General features: G+C 36.5%; 1 protein-coding gene across 1 annotated transcript in view; it reads right to left on the bottom strand.

Annotated features, from left to right (window-relative positions):
* DDC (dopa decarboxylase) overlaps positions 1–19,658 on the bottom strand; it is a 63,113-nt gene that overhangs the window by 22,148 nt on the left and 21,307 nt on the right. The window contains exons 6-9 of the mRNA XM_075744742.1: positions 16,222–16,365; positions 8,541–8,607; positions 6,341–6,435; positions 4,437–4,504 (exon numbers count right to left, since the gene is read on the bottom strand). Of these exons, the coding sequence (XP_075600857.1) occupies positions 4,437–4,504; positions 6,341–6,435; positions 8,541–8,607; positions 16,222–16,365 (374 nt within the window). The remainder of the gene's footprint in view (positions 1–4,436; positions 4,505–6,340; positions 6,436–8,540; positions 8,608–16,221; positions 16,366–19,658) is intronic.

Genomic DNA, 19,658 nt, shown 5'->3' with positions numbered 1-19,658 from the left:
TAAGGGATTAAATTTCCACAAGAAGTGAAGGCAAATGGAATGTGTTTAAACTGGCGCATTTCCTGAGCACAGCCGGTGCCATTTTCAGTGCTTTTTCACAGCCATATCAGTACTGTACTTACAAGTAGTTAAGTGTAAGGCTCAGCAGGAACGGGCAGCATGACTGCACGACTGCATATTTAAAAACAGACAAGAAACAGACACAGAGGATCTTTTTATGGTGATAGACACTCACACCAGAATGTGAGACTAGTGAAGCAATGTTAATGTTTGCAGTCAACAGAAGTTGCCTTGAAATTACTGCAGTACAAAGCTGTGTGGGAAGAGCTGTGGCTTCCTAGACACCACGCACAGCCGCGCTGAGGCTCGGTGGATGCTGGCCGCTGTCTCTCCCTGCAGTGATGGCAGCAGCAGCCGCTGGTAGGGCGAGCCACCCCGTCCGGACTCAGGCTTCCCGCTTGTGCCACCCTGCCCTTAGCTGGATCCAATATGCAATTACTGGCAGACGTACTACACACAATGTAAAACTGAGAAGCATACTTTACTATTGCCAGCTAGTGGGTGGTGTAACTGGACTGAGGTTCAAAAGCCAATCTGTCCCTTTTAGAGAGAATAAGCTACATTTTACCAGTGGGTAATAACAAGATTTTGCTTGTTTATTCTTCACTCTATGTGTAAGATTGACTCACCTCTACAAACGATGGGGTTTACAGAGGCAGAAAAAGAAGAAACCAGAAATCAAAAAGGGAGAGACTGCTACATAATTATATTAGGCCTATAAATATTTCACAAAGCAAGCAATAATTATGTCAACATGGGGGCAATCTAACTAACAAAAGTCCAAAGCCTTTATGATTTTCTGTGCATCTGTTTTTTCTGGGTTTTAATGTTTTAATGTAAAATTCTAAGTAAAAATCTAATTTCAAATATGTTAGTGTGTATGTATCATGCGCAGGCCAGTACATGCTCCCAGTTTCATCCACATCTAGGCTATGCTCTAAAACATCTTATTCAAACAAAAAAAAAGCCCTTCTCTCACTTTAACAGTCAGGAGAGTACCAAGGTTAACAAAATACTTGCCTTCAGGTGTGGAAAGTATCTAGCTGAAGATATGTAAGCTTATGCACATGAAAAATAGTAAAAGAGATTCAGAATACTCTCAATAAAAACAATTAATAATCTATTTGTGTGTTGAAAATATCCTGCGGACAGAAGGAAGAAACTATTATCTGAAAGCAGGTATAATTAGGGTAGATATTGTGAACAAACCTTAAGTTGTTGTATTGTAGTTTATTTGATATGTTTGATTACTTTAATATATTTGTGTTTCAGTAGCTCATTCGATACGTAACTAACCCAAGTTACGAGGAATATCATTAGTTGCCTTGTGAGAGCTTCATTCCTTTTCCTGTAATATGCCGTGCTAAACAATGGAACACATAACTATTCTGCAGGAACACCTGGTCACTTAGAAGCTATAAAAATGCTGTCATCTTGCACTTGCTTAGTGATGTTACTGCTTTTTTTAAAAGATGGTGTCTGTTCCATCTGGGGACTTACGGGTCTTAATCTGGCAACCATGAAAAACTATCTAAAAGGATTACTAAAATAAGTCGAAAGCCTGGACATCAATGTATATGAACCAGTTGAGTTGCACCTTTATACACCACGTCTGTATTTCACCCTGTGTATTTAAACTTCTTTACAGTAAGTGCTTGTGTGGTCTGGTAATGGACAAATGTGATGTTCTTAACTTTCTTTGTAAATACCCCTGGTTGACTGAAGGATCATGAATATATATTTCAAAAATGATAAACTGGAATTCTTTTAAGGCTTGATGTTATGCTAACAGGCCTACTAAGATCTAGCTTGAGTGGCACAGATTCACATGTTAAGTACTCATAATACAAAATGCACAGCAAAAGTCCTGGTGAATAAAGTAGTGAAAATCTGTGGAAAGTAACTGACTTGGATTGCACATCTGCAGCTTTTAACAGCCTCACTCTATTCAGCCCATTTTAAATGAGAGATACAATAACCAAAAAGGTGACTTTATATCATAGACCAACAGGAAAATGTCACTTCCATCTACAGATAAGCATTACCTGTAAACACCTTCCTTCCAAATACTAAAACAATCTTCCCAACAAAAAGTTAACGCTTACACCCTGAAAAGAGTAATAGAAAAACAAAAATACCAAGACTTTGCAAGTTCATTTTCACTCTCTCTGAAAGAAGACACTTCTTCCTATTTTATAATATTCCAGAGAACCAATTAAACAAGTCAGGCAAAACTGACTGGTAGTTCCAAGGCAAAGTCTCTAAAGGTCCCTAACATTTGAATATGGAAAATACACCCCTCTTGGAGTGGCTATATTAAATTCCTTTTTATAGGAAATTGACTGCTCTTTTCCCTACGTCAAGAACTCTGAGAATATTTTACAAAAGGCTTATAATGAAATTGCCCTCAAATCCCAAATGACATCAGTGCTACATATTGCACTGAGTAGTTAAATAATTACATTACAGATCTAATGGCTAGATTATTTTAATCAACTTGCAGAGAAAAGAAATGGGAGTGTTTATTGGGGAGGAGCCCAGGTGATTTAAAAGCCTGTCCATCACTGGAACTCAGCTTAATTTGATTCTGAAATGGTGTTCACTGTTTATTGAACTCTTTCCATATTATTACAATATCATAGTTAATACTTCCCATGGATCTTAAGACGACTACGTATCCTTCACAGTTACTTTTTCTCACCAGGTTCCTTCATCCTTTATTATTACATTTCACCTTTTCAGGCAGCGTTACAGTTGATAAGAGAGGTGAATTTTGGACAGGGACCTTAGAAGTAGATGGATGATGGATTTGGCTTCAAGTCAAAGATTTTAACTTTAAATGTATACTTCATTCTTTATTAAGTGAATAACACCTATATAGAGATGCTTTGCTGAATTGAAGCCTGGATGGCTATAGTTGTGAAGCTTTTTCACTTTGAGTAAGGAGACATGTTGCAAGGTCTCTTGAGATTCCTTGTAATGGAACCTACCTACCTATGAAAACATGCATTTTATGCAATAGCTTATCTAAAAAAAGCTAAAATTGCCTGAGATGGGAACGTAAACTGACAGACAGTGTGACTGCATATACTTTGGTTTCCTGGAAAGCCAGATAAAACACTTTTAACATAGTTCCACAGGGTTTTCAGGGAAAGCAGAATTAATGAGAAATTAAACTGGTAGGGACTAGACTCTGGCCTCTAATTATTCTAGAAACTTTACAAAGAATGATGGTGTATTTTCTCATTTCTGAGTGGTTATTTTGTTAACAATGTCTTTGAATGATGAGAAAAAGATGGGAAAAACTAGCAAAGGAGTTCCATCATCTTCCTATTTCCCTATACAGAGGGAGACAGCTAGTTATGTGGTACTTATAAACTGGAGTGTTGGGTTAATCGCTGCCACTACTGATGAATCAGGATCAAAATGTAAGCCATTTATTCTAAGGGAAAGAAAAAAAACCATAATGACTTGGAATATTTGAAGTCCCTGTGAGCCAAAGGTTAACCAAAGGAAATGGAGTGATTACTGCCTCACATTTATTCATCTTTTGAATAAGGTGACCTTTTTCTGGATGATGTTTTAAAGTTGTCTTTTTAACCCTAAATTTTTCCTTCTTTTTTCATTTTTGCAAATTTTGTTCTATTATGACTGAAATTAATGTTTTCAGTTATTTTGATAAATAGTCTGAATAGCTGTTTTGCTAATAAGAATCATTAGTCATGATGCTGGTAGACACTAGGTTCTGGAAATTCCAGTTTGGGACACAATAGGTTCATCTATTATGGGACGGTATTATTACTGCTATCATACTTTGCTTTGTTTCAAAGTATGTCTACTTGGTTTCTACTTTGGCATCTTTTTATATTAAAAAAAGTCATCTGGGGAAATTGAAAATCAGTACAAAATTGCATAAATAGTCCTTTTTGAAAACAGTTGCTTTTGAACAGCCAAATCCCAAGCATTTTTAGAAAGCCTTTCAAAAGAATCAGGGCTCAAACAAAAAGAAATTTTATGGAAAAGAAGAAAAAAGCTATGTTTAGCCTGGTGTTCGTTGCATTAACATCCTTAAATGAAGTTTTTTCATTTATGTTTTAAACAGTCCCAAAGTGGTGCAAATATGAATCTGCAAACTTTTCAGGATTTCTCTCTCTGGAACATAGTGCAGAGCTCAGGCCTATTTCTAAATTTGACTTTTTTTGAAACTTGGATTAAATGAAAGAGTGAATTTTGTAAATAATTTACAAGAGTTAAAGCTATCCAGAACTCCTCATTTCAGTAGAGAAATGTAAATACCTGTCTACTGCTAGAAAGGCAGACTAATTTAACATGTGATTTTTGTCTCTTGTAATGTTTTCTTTTACTGTAATACTTACCACATAGCAGAGCAGTCAAAATTCACCAGGAGCCATTTGTGAGGATTAAAATTAAATGAATCTGCAAACTGAGAATGGATAAATAAAAAACAGAATTATGAAAGAGAAAAGGATCCATGTGTTCATGATACAACTTTGCCAAATTGTCTGAATACACCTAACTATGAGTGAATTCCTGAATTGCAGATAATGTGCATGCTGATGTCACCTTACTTAATAACTATTGTAGTTAAATCTTCATTTATTTTGGGGATGGAATTCAGGTTAGGTGTGCAGCTAGGCTATTGGTATTATCAACATTTTGAGCATTTGCTAACAATTATTTTTTTAGATACATATGTTATGGAAAGCATATATCTCAGTGTAAAGTTAAAAAAATCTGCATACTCAGGAACATCCACTGTGCTTCATATCCCAGTTTCCAATAACAATTCACTAAGCTTTCTATTTCCAAGAATATTAAACATATAAACACGAAATTCAAACATAGAGGCAAATGATATATTTAGTTCAGAATCTGCATATCACATTCATTCATAAAATTACAACTGGCCAGGAAATTACTTTTTTTTTTTTTACTGCCAGGGTATTTTCTTTTAGTAGAAGTCATTTTTTCATCTAAGTCAAAAGAAAAACCAACACAGAATAAGCATTCACAGCACGTGTTTATATAAAACATGTAACAGGCCCGTTTTACTTGACATATGTTTAGGCGTGGCGTCAGAGGAAACCCAGGTAGGTAAGATGGACATCATGTGGGAAAGGCTTCGCTTGTGTTTTGTGTGGTAACAAAGGCAGAAGCTATCAGCCTTAAAACAGAGGCGGGGGCCTGGCAGCACCAGGGGCTAACTACTCCATATAGCTCTTTTTGGTTCTCATTTGCTTCTCATAACCTTCCCTGTCACTTGTAAGCAATTAACAATTGCTCTCATAAGAGGAGATTGTCTCTCTCTGTCTATCTATCTATGCATCTATCTAGCTATCTCCCTGTACTATGTAAGGTAAGAAACGTATTCATGGTTGATAAATATTTACTCTTATGACAAATGCTGGCCCAGACAAGGTATGCTGTTTCATTTCCTTCAGGAACCAATAACAATAATTTAAAAAATATTCCCCCACAGGAAATTACAACAAGCTTCATTTGCTGATAAAAAAGAGACTGAAAGAAATGCTTTATTTGTTAGGGGGGTTTCCCTCCTCTTCTTCATTAGTCACTACCTATCAGTGCTGTGTTTAAACTTCTGGCTTTACCAAACAGTAATATTTTCTCCACTGACATGGAAGACAAGGACTTATCTCACTGTCTGAGGGGAGCAGCAGGAAATTGAAGTATTCTTATCTAAGCAACTGAATGCCAAGTAGCTGAGCGAGGCAGGGGAAAAGGAACAGGAGTGCTGTTGGAGGAATATTTCATTTAGCTCTCTTGGTTATTAAACCCTGTCTGTTTAAGATACAGCTACTGGTTGCATCCTATATGACTTTCAGGATGTAAGCTAAAACTCAGACATAATGAGCTTGTTAATTTGTTGAATGTCTTTTTTTTTTTTTTCTTCTTTGTTTGTGTAATGTAGAATTAGGGTGTTACAAACATGCTTTTTTGGATATTTGTAAAAAAAGTTCCTCTTTTCTATTTTGTAAGACACTTTGTTGATTCACTACTACTTCCTATTCTGAATGACAAAGTTTTAGTGTGGTAACTCACATACTCCCAGAATAAAACAGTAAAAATTATATAAACAAAAGTGATGTAATAGAATATACAGCGATTTGTAGTGCAAAGTGAAGTGTAGCGTACTCAGAGATTCTAGAAGAGCCACTAATGTTGGATGCATAAAAAATACACATATTCTATGGGAGAGCAAGGTTTTAGCGGCTGCTAGGGGAAGAAACACTTCATTCACCTCCACTCCATTTAAAAGATGCCTGAATTCAGGGCAGATGAATGCACTCCCAGCATAGGCTGCATCAATATGCATCCAGATATTTTCCTTCTTACCTAAAAAAAAAAAAAAAAAAGTAACTGAAGGGGAAATAAATTAAACATCAGATTAAAAAGCTCTATTAATTTGCATGAAACCAAGTGCCTGAGAGCTTTTTCTTTGATGTTATTATTTTTCCAATTTAAAATTAAATTAAGAGATTAAATGTTTCTACCATCTGGGTTTCCGTTAATACATAAAGATGTATACATAACATATTCTTCTTCCTCCCCACTTCTACTGGAACAGACTCCTTACATGTCTAGGTTTATCTTATTAATATTAAGCAGCATAAAATACTAAATAATTTTGATTTAAGAACCATTATAAAGTACACTTTTAAAAAATTTATCTGGAGATGTAGTTATTTCTATGGTAATAAAACTATCTACTTTTTAGCAAGAGGAGCTAGCGTTTTAGCTGTGCTTCCCACTTCTAACTCATGAATCACAAACACACATTTCTAAACAGTATTCTTTACATATTGATATATGTGCATGCTTATGAACTATGTGCAGCAAACTTTATTTCAAAGAATGAGACACTTGTGCAGGAGCAAGCATTGAAAGGTTAAGAAAGTGCTAGCTTTGATTAGTCACTGAATGGTTTCTGCAGAAATATTTTAGCATGAGCCTCATGTATTCTTTGTAATGTAGTATTCACGCTCTGCTATAGATCACTTGTATTAATGCACATGGTAACAATTCTGGTCTATGAGTTGATGACAGAAGCCCATGTAACATCTTTACATTGGTCACTACGTAGTTCTGATGGGTATTTCCACATACAGACGTATATCCATTCAGACCTGCAGTTGGGCACCAAGTTCATGCTGGAGTTTGCATTCTTGTGAACTACATTTTCTTCTTGCATAAATGGCTGGGAAAAGCTAATAAAATATTATTCGTAACATCCACGACTTTTAGGTTTATTTGAAAACATGTTCAAAGTTCAACTGATTATTTCTTTTTAAATATACTTAGTTTGAGATGCTGCCTTTATTTCATAGGACTACTGCTCATGTATATTAAGAAAATTCACCTGCACGCAGAGTGATTTGAGTAGTGTGTAATCCTTCTGCTGGTCTCTACGGCACAAGCAGGAAATCGCTGAGAGCAACTGGTGAAACACACATGATTGGTTGCTATACCTAAAAGTATCAGTGTCGCTATTTTATTAGGTCAAGTCTGTAGGAATAACCTGAATAGCAAAATAATCTCTAGCTGCTAAGCAGACTACTAGAAACCTTTCCAGAAAGGAGGAGTGGGAGAAACTGAGTGTCTGGGGCTTGTGCCGAAGGAGAGGAAACCTCACAGAGCAAGTCACCACCACATAAACACCAAATATTTTAGGCCCCACCTGAATAAATTAACAGAACATCAAATCTAGCTGTTTTTCCTATAAGGCTGCTTCCAATTGCTTATAGTTATATATTTCCTGTTCTAAATGTACGCTTGAATAGATATGATGCACTTCTGTTGCATTTTCATCAGCCAACAAGAGTGTGCTTTTGACCAAGCCTTGCTGCAGATCAAAGCTTGACGCAACAGACCGTAACACAGAAATGCTTATGAAGAGTCCATGACTTGGTCATTGTATTAAACACCCTGGTACTTATCCTGTTTTCTTGCAAGAGGAAGGAAATTGGGGAAGGGAGAGGAAGGATTAAGGAGCATGCATGTAGATTTTTGGTGCATATTTCCCAGCCTTTTCTAGTCTTTAGAACCAGACAGAAACAAAAAGCTTGGTGCAGAGGAGAATTAGAATTCAGCTTTTCTCTTATCTTCACCACTGCTCTAGATGCACTTGCAGGTAGAAGGGCTTAAAGAAACATGTTAAAATCTGAAGCACTTACAGTATTTTTTAACAGTGTTCCAAAATATGGCCCCTCCCAAAAAAAACCCCAAAAACCACCTTGAGGCAATGGCATCTGTACTCTTTAACAGTCTGAGAATGCAAGCTTGCTGCTTGACCTAATATTAGAAAGTAAACTGTAACTGAAGGTCTCATCTATAAGCAGCCCTATTGAATTTGGACACTGACACTGCGTAATGACCTGGAAATGACTTAGCACAGCTGAAACTGGTATCTGCAATTTTAGAAAGTAGCAGCAAAGACTTACAAATAGGACCCAGTTCTAACAGTTTGTCAAAGGAGCAGCAAGGTGTGGTTCCAAGTGTTGCACAGAACTGCAGAGCCAAAAAGACAAAGGCAAAAAAGAAAATTGAGTGTTACAGCAAAGAAAATTATCAAATGAAAAAAAACTGTCTGCAAAGGCAACAATAAACAGAGAGAATAGATGATATAGGGCAAAATAAATTTATTTTAGCCAATACCTATCCTTCAGTAGAACTTTTGAGAATCTAATTTTTTTTCCAAAGCTCCCGTAAGCGTCCTTTGAGACAGATGCATAAAATCAAATGTTAATATAAAATTGACTGGTAAGTAATGTAATATAGTCCCAGTATTATATTAATGCTATATTTTATATATCTTCTATGTGTTCCACATGCTTATCGTGGTCCAATACTAGCCTCACATACGCAATTATGATTAACTTATTTGCAGTTTATGGTATATAAGCAAGCTCTGAACTTTAGCAACTTAAAAGTGCTGGAATTCCTGTTGACAGAATGTATCATAAAATGTTAATGCCTGAATTAAAGAACCACAGTTCTGTAACAGAGAATTGTAACTGATTTGTGCTCAACGGATCTGCAGCCTGGGACCTGTTCGCTAGTAGCATATGTTCACTACTAGATTTGCAAGACTTTTTTCCAGAGAAACTTTTCCTCCCAAATTCATCCTAAAATGTTGGAATTATTCTTCCTTCATTCTCTTAATGTCTCGTTTAATGTATCCAGCTGCATGACCAGTGGGCCAAAAGCTGAAGGTTCACAGTAGAAAAATAACATAACTAGGTGATAATGAGCTATGGCAATTTACTGGGAATATGCACAACTACCAAGTGCATATAAGTGCTTCCAGTGGTTCCTTCTCTACATTGGACTTCTCTGGCTCTTCCAACATGCCAAGTAATATTTTCTATTTCTCGAGCGTCTGCTTAGTTTGTGCAATACAGTAGGTCGTCTGCTATACTAGAGAATGTCCTCATTAAGAGCAGCATGCGTTGTTGTCATTGCTGCCCTAGCTGTGGAGCCGTGGCAGGGTGGGGACAAGCTGCCCGTGCCCAGCTGAGAGGTGCAGCTGGTGGCTTGAGTGTGGGGGACGGGACGGGCTCTTGGCCTGTTCGGTTACAGTCATCGTGATGTGAGCAAGCACTTCTGTAGCAAAGGATTTTGCTCATCTTTACATTACCTGATGTGGCCTTATATGCTTACAGCTTTTACTCACTCTGTCTAGCACAAGAAGCTTTCTACTTCTGAGAAAAATAATTTCATGTTATTATGCCAGTAGCAGATTTTTTGCCAAAATCCTATAGTCTGTTTTAGCCTAATATCACCTCTCAATTGCCAAGCTTATGCTCTTTTCTGTTCTTCTAGCTTGGACATTTGCATGCTGTCTCTCCTGCTTTTCACTGATATCTTGTTAATTCTAGGAGTTCTCACTACCCAAAAGTTAAACGATGCCAGCTTTTTCAGGAGGGTCTTTTTTCCCTTCTTTTTTAAAAGGTGATACACATTTGCACTAAGTATTTGTGCTCTAATTAAACAGACTGCTTGATGGCTACCAATATTTTACCCTTTTATTTGTTCCCTTCAACTCTCATCCTCATCCATAACTTGTCACCCGCTTTCAAGCTAGAGATTTAATTGACTTTTTCACTTCTACCAGCTATTGAATATTGGAGACTGCTACAGTTCATCTACGTCACATCTTGAAGCAGGTCCTGTACACACTTCTGGACTAAGAGTTTGTTTTCCCTCTGGGGGTTCCCTAACTAGTCCTCCCAATAACTTATGAAGTTTTAACATGTTTATTTATATTTGCTTTTCACATTTCCCATCAAGCATTTTTTTCTTCTTTTCATTCTATGAGATAAAGTGGCAACAGCACACTAGAAAGGCCTGACGTCTTGGAAAAAATAATCTGATTATGAGACAAAGAGTTGGATAAAAGTGATGGGATTTTCATTTGCAAGTTCCAAGTTTTTTAGAGAATTCACGCAAAGTGAGAGATGGTTGTTTTACTATTTATTAAACTAGATTTTTCAAAATCTCTAGGAAATCCCACGCTAACATAAACATCCAGTAAAAAGGGTAGGTGGATATGTATTCAAAAAACCAGAAATTTTAAATGATACATCCCAAGAATATTGAGCTAATTCGATAATCTATTGCTAAAGAGGTAAAACTTCTCATTTAAATACACTTTTGAACATTTCTGCATCCATATTATACCGTATACATCAGAGATATTTTAAATTGTTGTAGGGAGCTGAATTTTTCTGTTTAATGGAAGGTACTCAGTACTTAATTCATATAAATTTATGTACACTCTTAGAGAAAGTCATATCCTGCTTTTAAATAGGGTAGACCTGATTAAATGTAGTCATATAAAACCCTGAAAACATTTTATCCCTGACAGCGCACATGTTCCCCCAGCTTCACAATTACAGCAATATTAATAACTATAATCATGTTTCATTGCACCTATAAAAAGTATTGGCTATGGGAAAAGTTATTATTAGAATAAGAAAGGAAAAATTCAGTATTTTTTCCATATCAAGCTAGTAAGAACCTGAGTTTGAAACAAGTACAGTTCTGAAAATTAGAAGCACATTGAATATATAGTTAATAACATTTTGCTGCTAACACATTTTTCCCTCAAAATAATCTAATCTTTATCTATACTGGGCCTTCCCATATTCCTGAGACACATAAGAAGAACAGAATAATTACAGTGCCTTGAGGTACGTTTATGACTTCTCTGGAAGTTTAATCATCCTTTGAGGGAGGTTGCTTTAAAAAGATCGCTGGATGTTTTTTTAAAAAGGAATAAGTTTGTTCCCTATATTTTACTAAGAGGGCATGCATGTAGGGAGTGAAAATATATTTATTGCATTATTGTCTACCTAAGATGTTCCCTCGATCAGGAGAAACCTGCATGTCATCTTTGGCTGAATTACAGATCTACAAATTGGGTCACAAGAAATGGAGGATATCGTGATAAAAATTCTACTTTTTCTATACACATATATAATAGGGGTTAACCCATTGGCTTGGAAAATACCCAAATAAAGAGTGCACTATAGACTTAGCTCTGCTTTTATACATGTATTTTATGATAACATGGTGTGGACTATCTGACAAGATTAGAGTGAAATTATCTTGGCTAGTCCAGCAGTTAAAGTAATGATGGAGATTTCACAACAGAAAGTTACACATTATTGTTATTAGCAGTTTACTGCAGTTAAAGTATTCTCCTTCTAATCAGGATAAGGAGTATGTTGCTTCAATTAGAGGTTGTATGAGTTCAAACATATGTTTAGTTGTTTAAATAATGGCTTATTCTGTAAAGTATACCTGTTTCTAAAAAAAAATAAAAAATTGTTGTCCTCTCTGCAGGTGTCTAAGCCTCAAAGCTACCTGTTTTCATTCTCAGAAACCACTTAAAGCAACAGCATCTGCTCTTGTCAGGACTCTCATTACCCTGCCTCAGTCTCAATGAATCTAACTCAATTTGTAACCTGTATAACACCGGCAAAATCACATTTGTGCAAAGGGTGGGGGACAGGCTGCATCACAGAAATGGGACTGATGGCTCAGTGTAGCCTGCAGGCCTTATCCTTTTCAGGCTGTGCACTTTAAATTGGACTCAGCCCTGGTTGTGAATACAAAGCAGCTAAAATGCTTGCATCAGTCATCTCATGTATTACTTTCCTGAAATCAAGAGCTATGTCAGGTAACATGCATGAACCTTTATGATGCCTGAGAGCAATGACTCTCAATCTTTCCAACTGGAAGACCTCCTACAGCTTTTGAAAAAGATGTGGACACATTTTGCACAGTTTCACCACAAAGCTTTTCATTTGTAATTAACTAAAATGAGGCAGAACTTTCAATGTTCTCTTATTATTTTTATTTTCTCCTTCTCAGTTTTTTGCCAGCTTGCACTCATGAGAATGTCTGTGGCTTGAAGAAAACTGCAACAGGTTACTAAACCACCATTCGGAATTTTATGAAAAAGCAATCTTTCAGAAACTGTGGGTTAAGAAACATCACCCTAGGCATCGGTACATTTCTCAAGAATACTTTTTGCAAACGGGAATCTGTGGTCTAAGTGTTAAACATCTATTGAAAAGACAGCTCCTCTGTCAGTCTAATTCCGATTTATTGTTTCCCGACTGAGTCCGGATACAAACAGCCTGCTTCTTAATATCCTGCAGATCATCATTTAGAAGAGTCATTTCAGCTAGAATCAGAGAGATTTCATGCTGAGCCTTTGTTCAGCAGCAAGGTGATCATGTTATAGCAGCTTTATACTGGATGAGGTTATTGAAGTATATTGTACTATATGTACGCCAGCTGCAATATATCAGTGTTGATTTATGAAAGACAGCATAAAGCTCACAGACCACTTACACACAAGACTTGAATGCAGTGGACCCTACATCTGAATCTAGCAGTGCTTAACCTAGTGGTCTGCACATTTGAGCACCCTGGTCAACATTCACCCAACATAGAAGCTTGTCTCAAGCTGGGAGCATAGGGCCCAACTGAGAAAGGCATTTACGCACGTGCTTAACCACTGGTTAGTGTTTATCATTAATGAAATGGACGTGACTTCAGCACATGCTTTAAAGCTCCCCCTTAACTGGTGGCCAGACGAAGGGCTGCATATCAGCCACACTTAGAAATTGCACCTTGGTAAATCATGGCAACTTTAGTGCCTCAACACCTGACATGGTTCAGTGCTTTGTTTGCAAAGTCTGCTTGCTTTACTATATGAAAATATCTCTGTTTCAATTTCTGCAAAAGTATTTTGAAAGAGACAAATTAACACAAGTCTGAACTTAGAAATAAAAAAAAGGAAATAAAAGTAGGGGTCTGGGTACACTAATTGGCAATAGCCTTTACTGAACAAAATAGTATACATAACGTATTACTAGTGCTAAAAGATAAAAGATATCGATGGTGGATGGTCTCATTTTAAAGACAATGCCCCTCCCCAAAAAAGGCTGACTGCCAAATCCTATGTACGTGAAAAGCAAACCTTTAATTACCAGATTGCTGTAATGAGACAACCTGTTTCACGTCAAGCAAAATGCACCCCTGATTCTCCACTCACCTCTATAAGCAAAGCGCTTCTATCGAGTTCAGTATAATGATTCCTCATTTATTCATTAAATATAGGAGGAGAATCATGCCTACAAGGCATTGTAATTTGCTTGTATTTTCTTTTTAAATCCCCCACTAAATTTTTATTTTTTTTTTTTTTTTTTTTCTGATAAGGGAGACTGCATCAGCTTGGATGTAACCAGGATCTCTTCATTAGGAATGATATCTCTGCTGTCTCTTCAGGCAGAATTTCTTCTGTTAAACTTTTTGCTTTGATGTTGAATCACTCCCCTTAGTGAAGGATCAGTGAATACAGGGAGACAAGGAATAAAGTGGAGTAAGGTGTTTCCTTGGCAATGCGCATATCTTTGTCACCAGAACAAAATAAAATAGCACCAAATTACTCAAGAACAAAATAAATGGAAAGGCTTTTGAAATCTGCAAGCCAGAAAAGGGAGCACTAACACAGTGCATGGACTGCTGCTCAGCATGACAGAGAATTAACACACCTTTTGAGTTAAGAGGCCAACCATAAGGATAATGAGATCTAGTTTAATCTAAGCTGACATGTTTTATGTATACAAATAAATGGAAGACCTGGCACAGGCCATATTAACTCAGGCAGAGCCTCTACTGTCTTTGAAAGCCTGTTTTGCACAGCTAAGCAAACAGAGGAAGAAAAACAACAGTTAATTCACCCTTTGTAAAGGTGTAACTGAATGCATAAACCAGAATTTTTTATTTCTTCTTGCCACACATAGAAAAATTAATAAGGAATGAATATTTATGAGGGGCAAGTTGCATTTTTTTTTTGTTAATGGACAAAAGATGAGGAAAAACACATTAAATTTGTAATTAGTGTGGACAGAGATGTGATATAGTGCTGTACTTGTAATTTTTTAAAATTAACAGTAAGATAAACAAGTAGAATCTTATATAAGATATTATGAGCTAGTACCACATAACAGAGAAATAAAACATTCCTTATGGCACATTTCTACTTCAATAGGTGCAGCCCACAGGAGAAAGTTCATTTAGGCAGCCTTATAGATGCTTTGTTTCTCAGTCATAGTCTTATTATATTGCAAAGCAATTGATGAGATGTGCTTGGTCATCCCAAGGACACTCGTTAGTTCTAGGCAGGCTAGAAATTAGCAGCATTCTGCACACATGGAAAAAACTTTTCCCCCTAGTCATCCTCATACTACATAAAAACAGACACTAAAGTTTAATAACAAGAAGAGTAAAAAGATTACATTTTCAAAAGAGCTTGGTGAAATTTAAGCTTCTTTGTCCTGTTTGGCACTTATCCATGATTATAAACAAGCTTAATCTGCTAATTCTTCTGAAAACAGCTAATAGAATTTTAAGTCACATATTAGCCCTTTTCAAAATGTTACCACATGAAAGAAAACAAAAAAAATCATCCTCAGACATGACTTTTCAGGGAAAAAAAGGGACATATTTTTGACTCTATTAAAAAAATTCCATTTTTAATGCTCTCGGTTTTCCTCCAATTTTTCTTCAGTGGAGGCCAACAAAAACATATTATTGGTAGCATATTATATCCCTTTACAGATCTATACAGATCATGGTCTATATCAAGTTTTGTAGAGGCATAATGCTTGGAAATGAGCAAAATTTTTTGATGGTGTACAAAACCACAGCAGAGGTTACTTACTCCATGAAAAAAAACAAATGGTAAACTCTTGCTTTAACTTGAAATAATAAGATGGTGTTCTGAACTGATAGGAGGAGTAGATCTGATGAATAAGCAAATATTCTTTTCAATGAGGTACTTATCATGTTAGAAACAAACTTTAGAACAGTATCCAATCTAACACTGTTTTGTGTCAAAAATTGGGGGATTATGAGCTTTATCTACTGAGATACGAACATTTGCTTTTGTTGGACTGCTGTGGAAGCAGGAATCTCTGGAAAGGAAAGTGGACAGATAACAAGAAATTATGTCAACTTTAAAATTCCACAGCCAGACTGCCTATAGCTCACCTGTTAGAGATAAGTCACATACTCACAAATACCTGTCTGACAACATCTGATCTTGCTGATATTTGGGGTACGTTATAGAGGTTGATTTCTTTGCTAAAGTAGTGAGGAGGAGAAACTATTTTTTCTTGAAAATACTTAAGTGTGAGATACAATCATTTAATTTATTGCCTTTAAACTTGTTTTATGTGTGAGCTAGAACTTGAAAAATAAAAGTATACTTTTGTGAAAGAGGCAGTTCAGAATTCAAATGTTAGGAGATTATAACATTGCAGGATTACATGCAACTACAAAATTCACCTGCATTTATTCAACTGTCTAATATAAGTTGAAGTCCTTTTAAAGCATCATTTTTGCTGAGAAGTGCAACCAGCTGCTCAAATGAGTTGCTTATACTGCACAGAAAGGTGTGTGAAGAACACTCACGGAACCTGTCCTAATATTCTAGCTAGGCTGCCTGTCAATCCCTCTGTTAGGGATGAGATCATCTACTCATGTCAAAAATAGCTTTTCAGAAGCAATAAATCTACTGATTAATTAAAATCCAGTACTCACAAAGAATGGGATAAGACCAGAAGCTTTGTCTTCATCCAAAACTTTCTTTAAGGCTGAACCACAAACACTAAATGTATCATCTGAAGAAACATTTTTAATCTTCACACCACCAATTAACGCAGCCCTTTCCACTGATGAATGAGCCTAGAAGTAAATGGGCAAGTTTTAAGACAGATATAGCTTTTATTGGAATGTAAGAAGTTCATTTGAATTTGAAAACAAAAAATAATTTCTTTCAAGTAAAGCAGTACTTGAGATCCTGTGACCGTTACTGGTATGTAACAGATATGTACCTCTCCCTCTTTCATATAGATAGACAGATGGACATAGCTACATACATATATATACATACACACACACAAATACACTAATAGAAACCCTGAAGTATTCTTGAAACCATTGCCATGGCATCATTCAGACAAGAGTTCAATTAACCTTAGTGAGAGCTTTAATTAACATGTTCACAATTAGGTTGGATTGATTAAGAGCTTCAGGATTTGGCTCCAAATCAACCAAAAGACATGCGGATAATCAGCTTGCCTGATAATGATTCAGTTGCTCACTAGCATATTTTTATGGCATACAGCTTTGCTGAACCCTAAAAAAATATACATCATGGTATAGTATAGACTGAGATATTTTCTTACAATTTTTTTAGATTACCTACTGAATAAATTGTGGTTCAATCGTTCATTCATTTTGGTAGGCAATTAAGGATCATTCCCAATATGATATTTTATGTATAACCCATTTTATTTGAATTCCTCTTAAATAATATTTTTAGAATATAAAGTACATCTCAGTAAATAAAAACAAAGATATCACTATGGAATTCTTATAAAATTCTGAAGTACAATACTATAACTCTATGACCAGTAAAAGGTATGTTTAGCCACAAAATACTCTCCTTTAGAGCATGACTAAAACAAAAAAAAGCTGTTTGACCTCCTATCTTCTACAATTTCATTAATCACCATTAATTTGGAAAAGAAAAAATCCTCACCTTTTCATGTTGTGACTATTCTCATTCATAATCTCCATCCTACCCTTGTTGGTTCTTGCTAGTGCCTACAAGAGCACTTGCTAATTCAATTCTAATTTAGCATATAATCATGGAAAAGATTAAACCAAAACGTAGGTTAAACAAGACCAGGTGAAGACAAAGTTTCTGCCTTTCAACTTCAGACATCCTTGGAATGATGCGTTTTGAAGGCAGACTGACTATTAACTTGTATCTCAGCAGTACCTCTTGTTCAAGTCCTTTGGCAAACTAATTAGGCACCAGCTTGAGAGTATATGGAAGTCTAGACTTGAAATATAACTAACTGCTTTTGATGTGAAAAAAAAATGTGTGTACCATAGCAATACTATACTTCATTCAAGTGTACAATGGAAAGAGGTATTTTATAACAGATTTATACAAGAATTGAAATAAATGAACTATAACAATACACTGAGGTTGTTAGCCAGTCAGAACCGCAGAATTCCTTCAAGTCTCCAAAATTGTAGTAAGGCTATCTCATAACTACAGCCATTCACAATCTTAAGGTTAAAACTGCCAAGATGCTTTTGCATTATAACAAATCTTTAGTGACTCGCTGCTGCATAGAATTCCTAGTCCTCAGCAAAGTAGTTGGGAATCTCCCACCATCCTTGAGGAGAGCAAGAAACCAAACAGAAATCAGTGAAATGAGTGGGCAGCTGCTTAAAGTAGCCAAAGAAACATGGCAAAAAAAAAAAAGTTGATGAAGAAATGGCCTGAGAAAATTTGAGAATATTGAAAAACTACCCTGACTCCGTCCTGGTCCCAAACAGTCAGGTTTTTACTGTCAGGCGTAGCTGGATGCTTCTCTTAGCTCCGAGGTCTTACATGATGTCCCTTGCAAGAGGAACCTCAGCCAGGTTAGCTGGCACTAAAACAGACAGGGATCCTTTTCTGTTGTCTCCAAATCCCCAAGTTGTTATTAGGGAAAGCTTTGTTGTCAGTATTCATTGACACAAAGCAAAATTATTTCAGTGGGATAAAGATTTTCCCCATATGCCAACAAATTAAAATGATCTCCCAAGATATACGAGATCTGAGTTCAGCTTTCTGCTCTGTGTCTCCTTACCGTCCAACTTTTCACCTCCCTCCTAATGCATCCTTCCAGTGTTGTGTTCTGTCAGTGCATGGTTTTCTCTCCCACAGAATGGTTTAGGCTTAGTTTCTTTTGTGGATTATTGCCTATGAGTCACACAGGTCTGCTCTTAATGCAGAAGGACCGGTGAGCTCTGGAACAATCTGCTTTGAAAGGTCAGCAATATCTTAAGGCAAATCCTTCTGCAAGCATAAGATCCTCTGACCTTCAGTAAGCAGGAAGGCCTGTCAGTCCTCATTTCAGGTCAGCTGCTTACATGTGACAAAAAATGAAAACAAGTAAAAGGCTTTGTGCATCACTGGGTCAGAGTTTGAGCTCTGGGACTGGCAGTCTGTGCAACACCAACCTTAGGGTCCCAGGCCAAAAAGGGACAAATATCCTTTGTGCCTTTTGAAAACAGTTATTCTTCCTCCTATTTTATTGTCCTGATTCTTCTCACCCTGCAAGTGTGGTCCCTCTTCCCACCAGCAAAGAGCAAGTGTACTTTTAACTTGTTCTCTAGTGCTTTTTACCATGCACATAGTAGTAAATCCAGGTAAGCCTGGCCATCTTGTTACGCAGAATCAGAGATTACTTTAAACAAAACACCAAGTTTCTTCTTTCTCATTGACATTTAGATAAGAAAATGTCACAGCTATTGAAAGAAACTGCTTGGCCCTTCAGTAGCATTAGTGTGTCAGAAAGGTAGGAGCAGCAGAACTCACAAGACTAAAATTTGCTTTCATTAACAGTAAAAGCCTCTCATGATCCTGGCCTGCTGAGAATTTAGCCTAACTCAGTCTGCGAAATACCACTCACAGTCAGAAATTGAGGATTATGTTTTCTGTTTTCTTAGAAGATTTCTTAGCTGGATTGATACATGGAGATCTTAGGAGGTTTTTTCTTTTAAAAACATGATAATGTTTTGGGCTTCTTCAAGTACTGTGACCAATTTTCTTTATATTCATGCACTAGGTTTGTCTGTGTGCACGTACCTGCACCCATGCATGCATACAGGGGGAGGATGTATGTGTGTTTGTTTGCACATGTGTATGTAGGAGGAAAATAATGTGCACACGTGGACACACAAGCCTAGATGTGACAAAAGATAGTCTAGACTTAACACAACTGAAATTACCGCCTTACTCCAGTATCTTTATTTAGTTCAGATGAGCTCTTTTTGTAAAGAAGCAATACTTATGTGACACTGACCACCAGATATTTGTTCTTTGTATAATGGTAGCACACATGAGATTCCACTCCATTTTTGATGTACAATAAGATTCAAACAAGCAAAACCAAATAGTCACCAATCCAAAG

The sequence above is a fragment of the Balearica regulorum genome, chromosome 2, assembly GCF_011004875.1.
Source record: "Balearica regulorum gibbericeps isolate bBalReg1 chromosome 2, bBalReg1.pri, whole genome shotgun sequence".
NCBI classification, from domain to species: domain Eukaryota; kingdom Metazoa; phylum Chordata; class Aves; order Gruiformes; family Gruidae; genus Balearica; species Balearica regulorum.
This window is presented reverse-complemented; position numbering and strand designations above follow the sequence as displayed.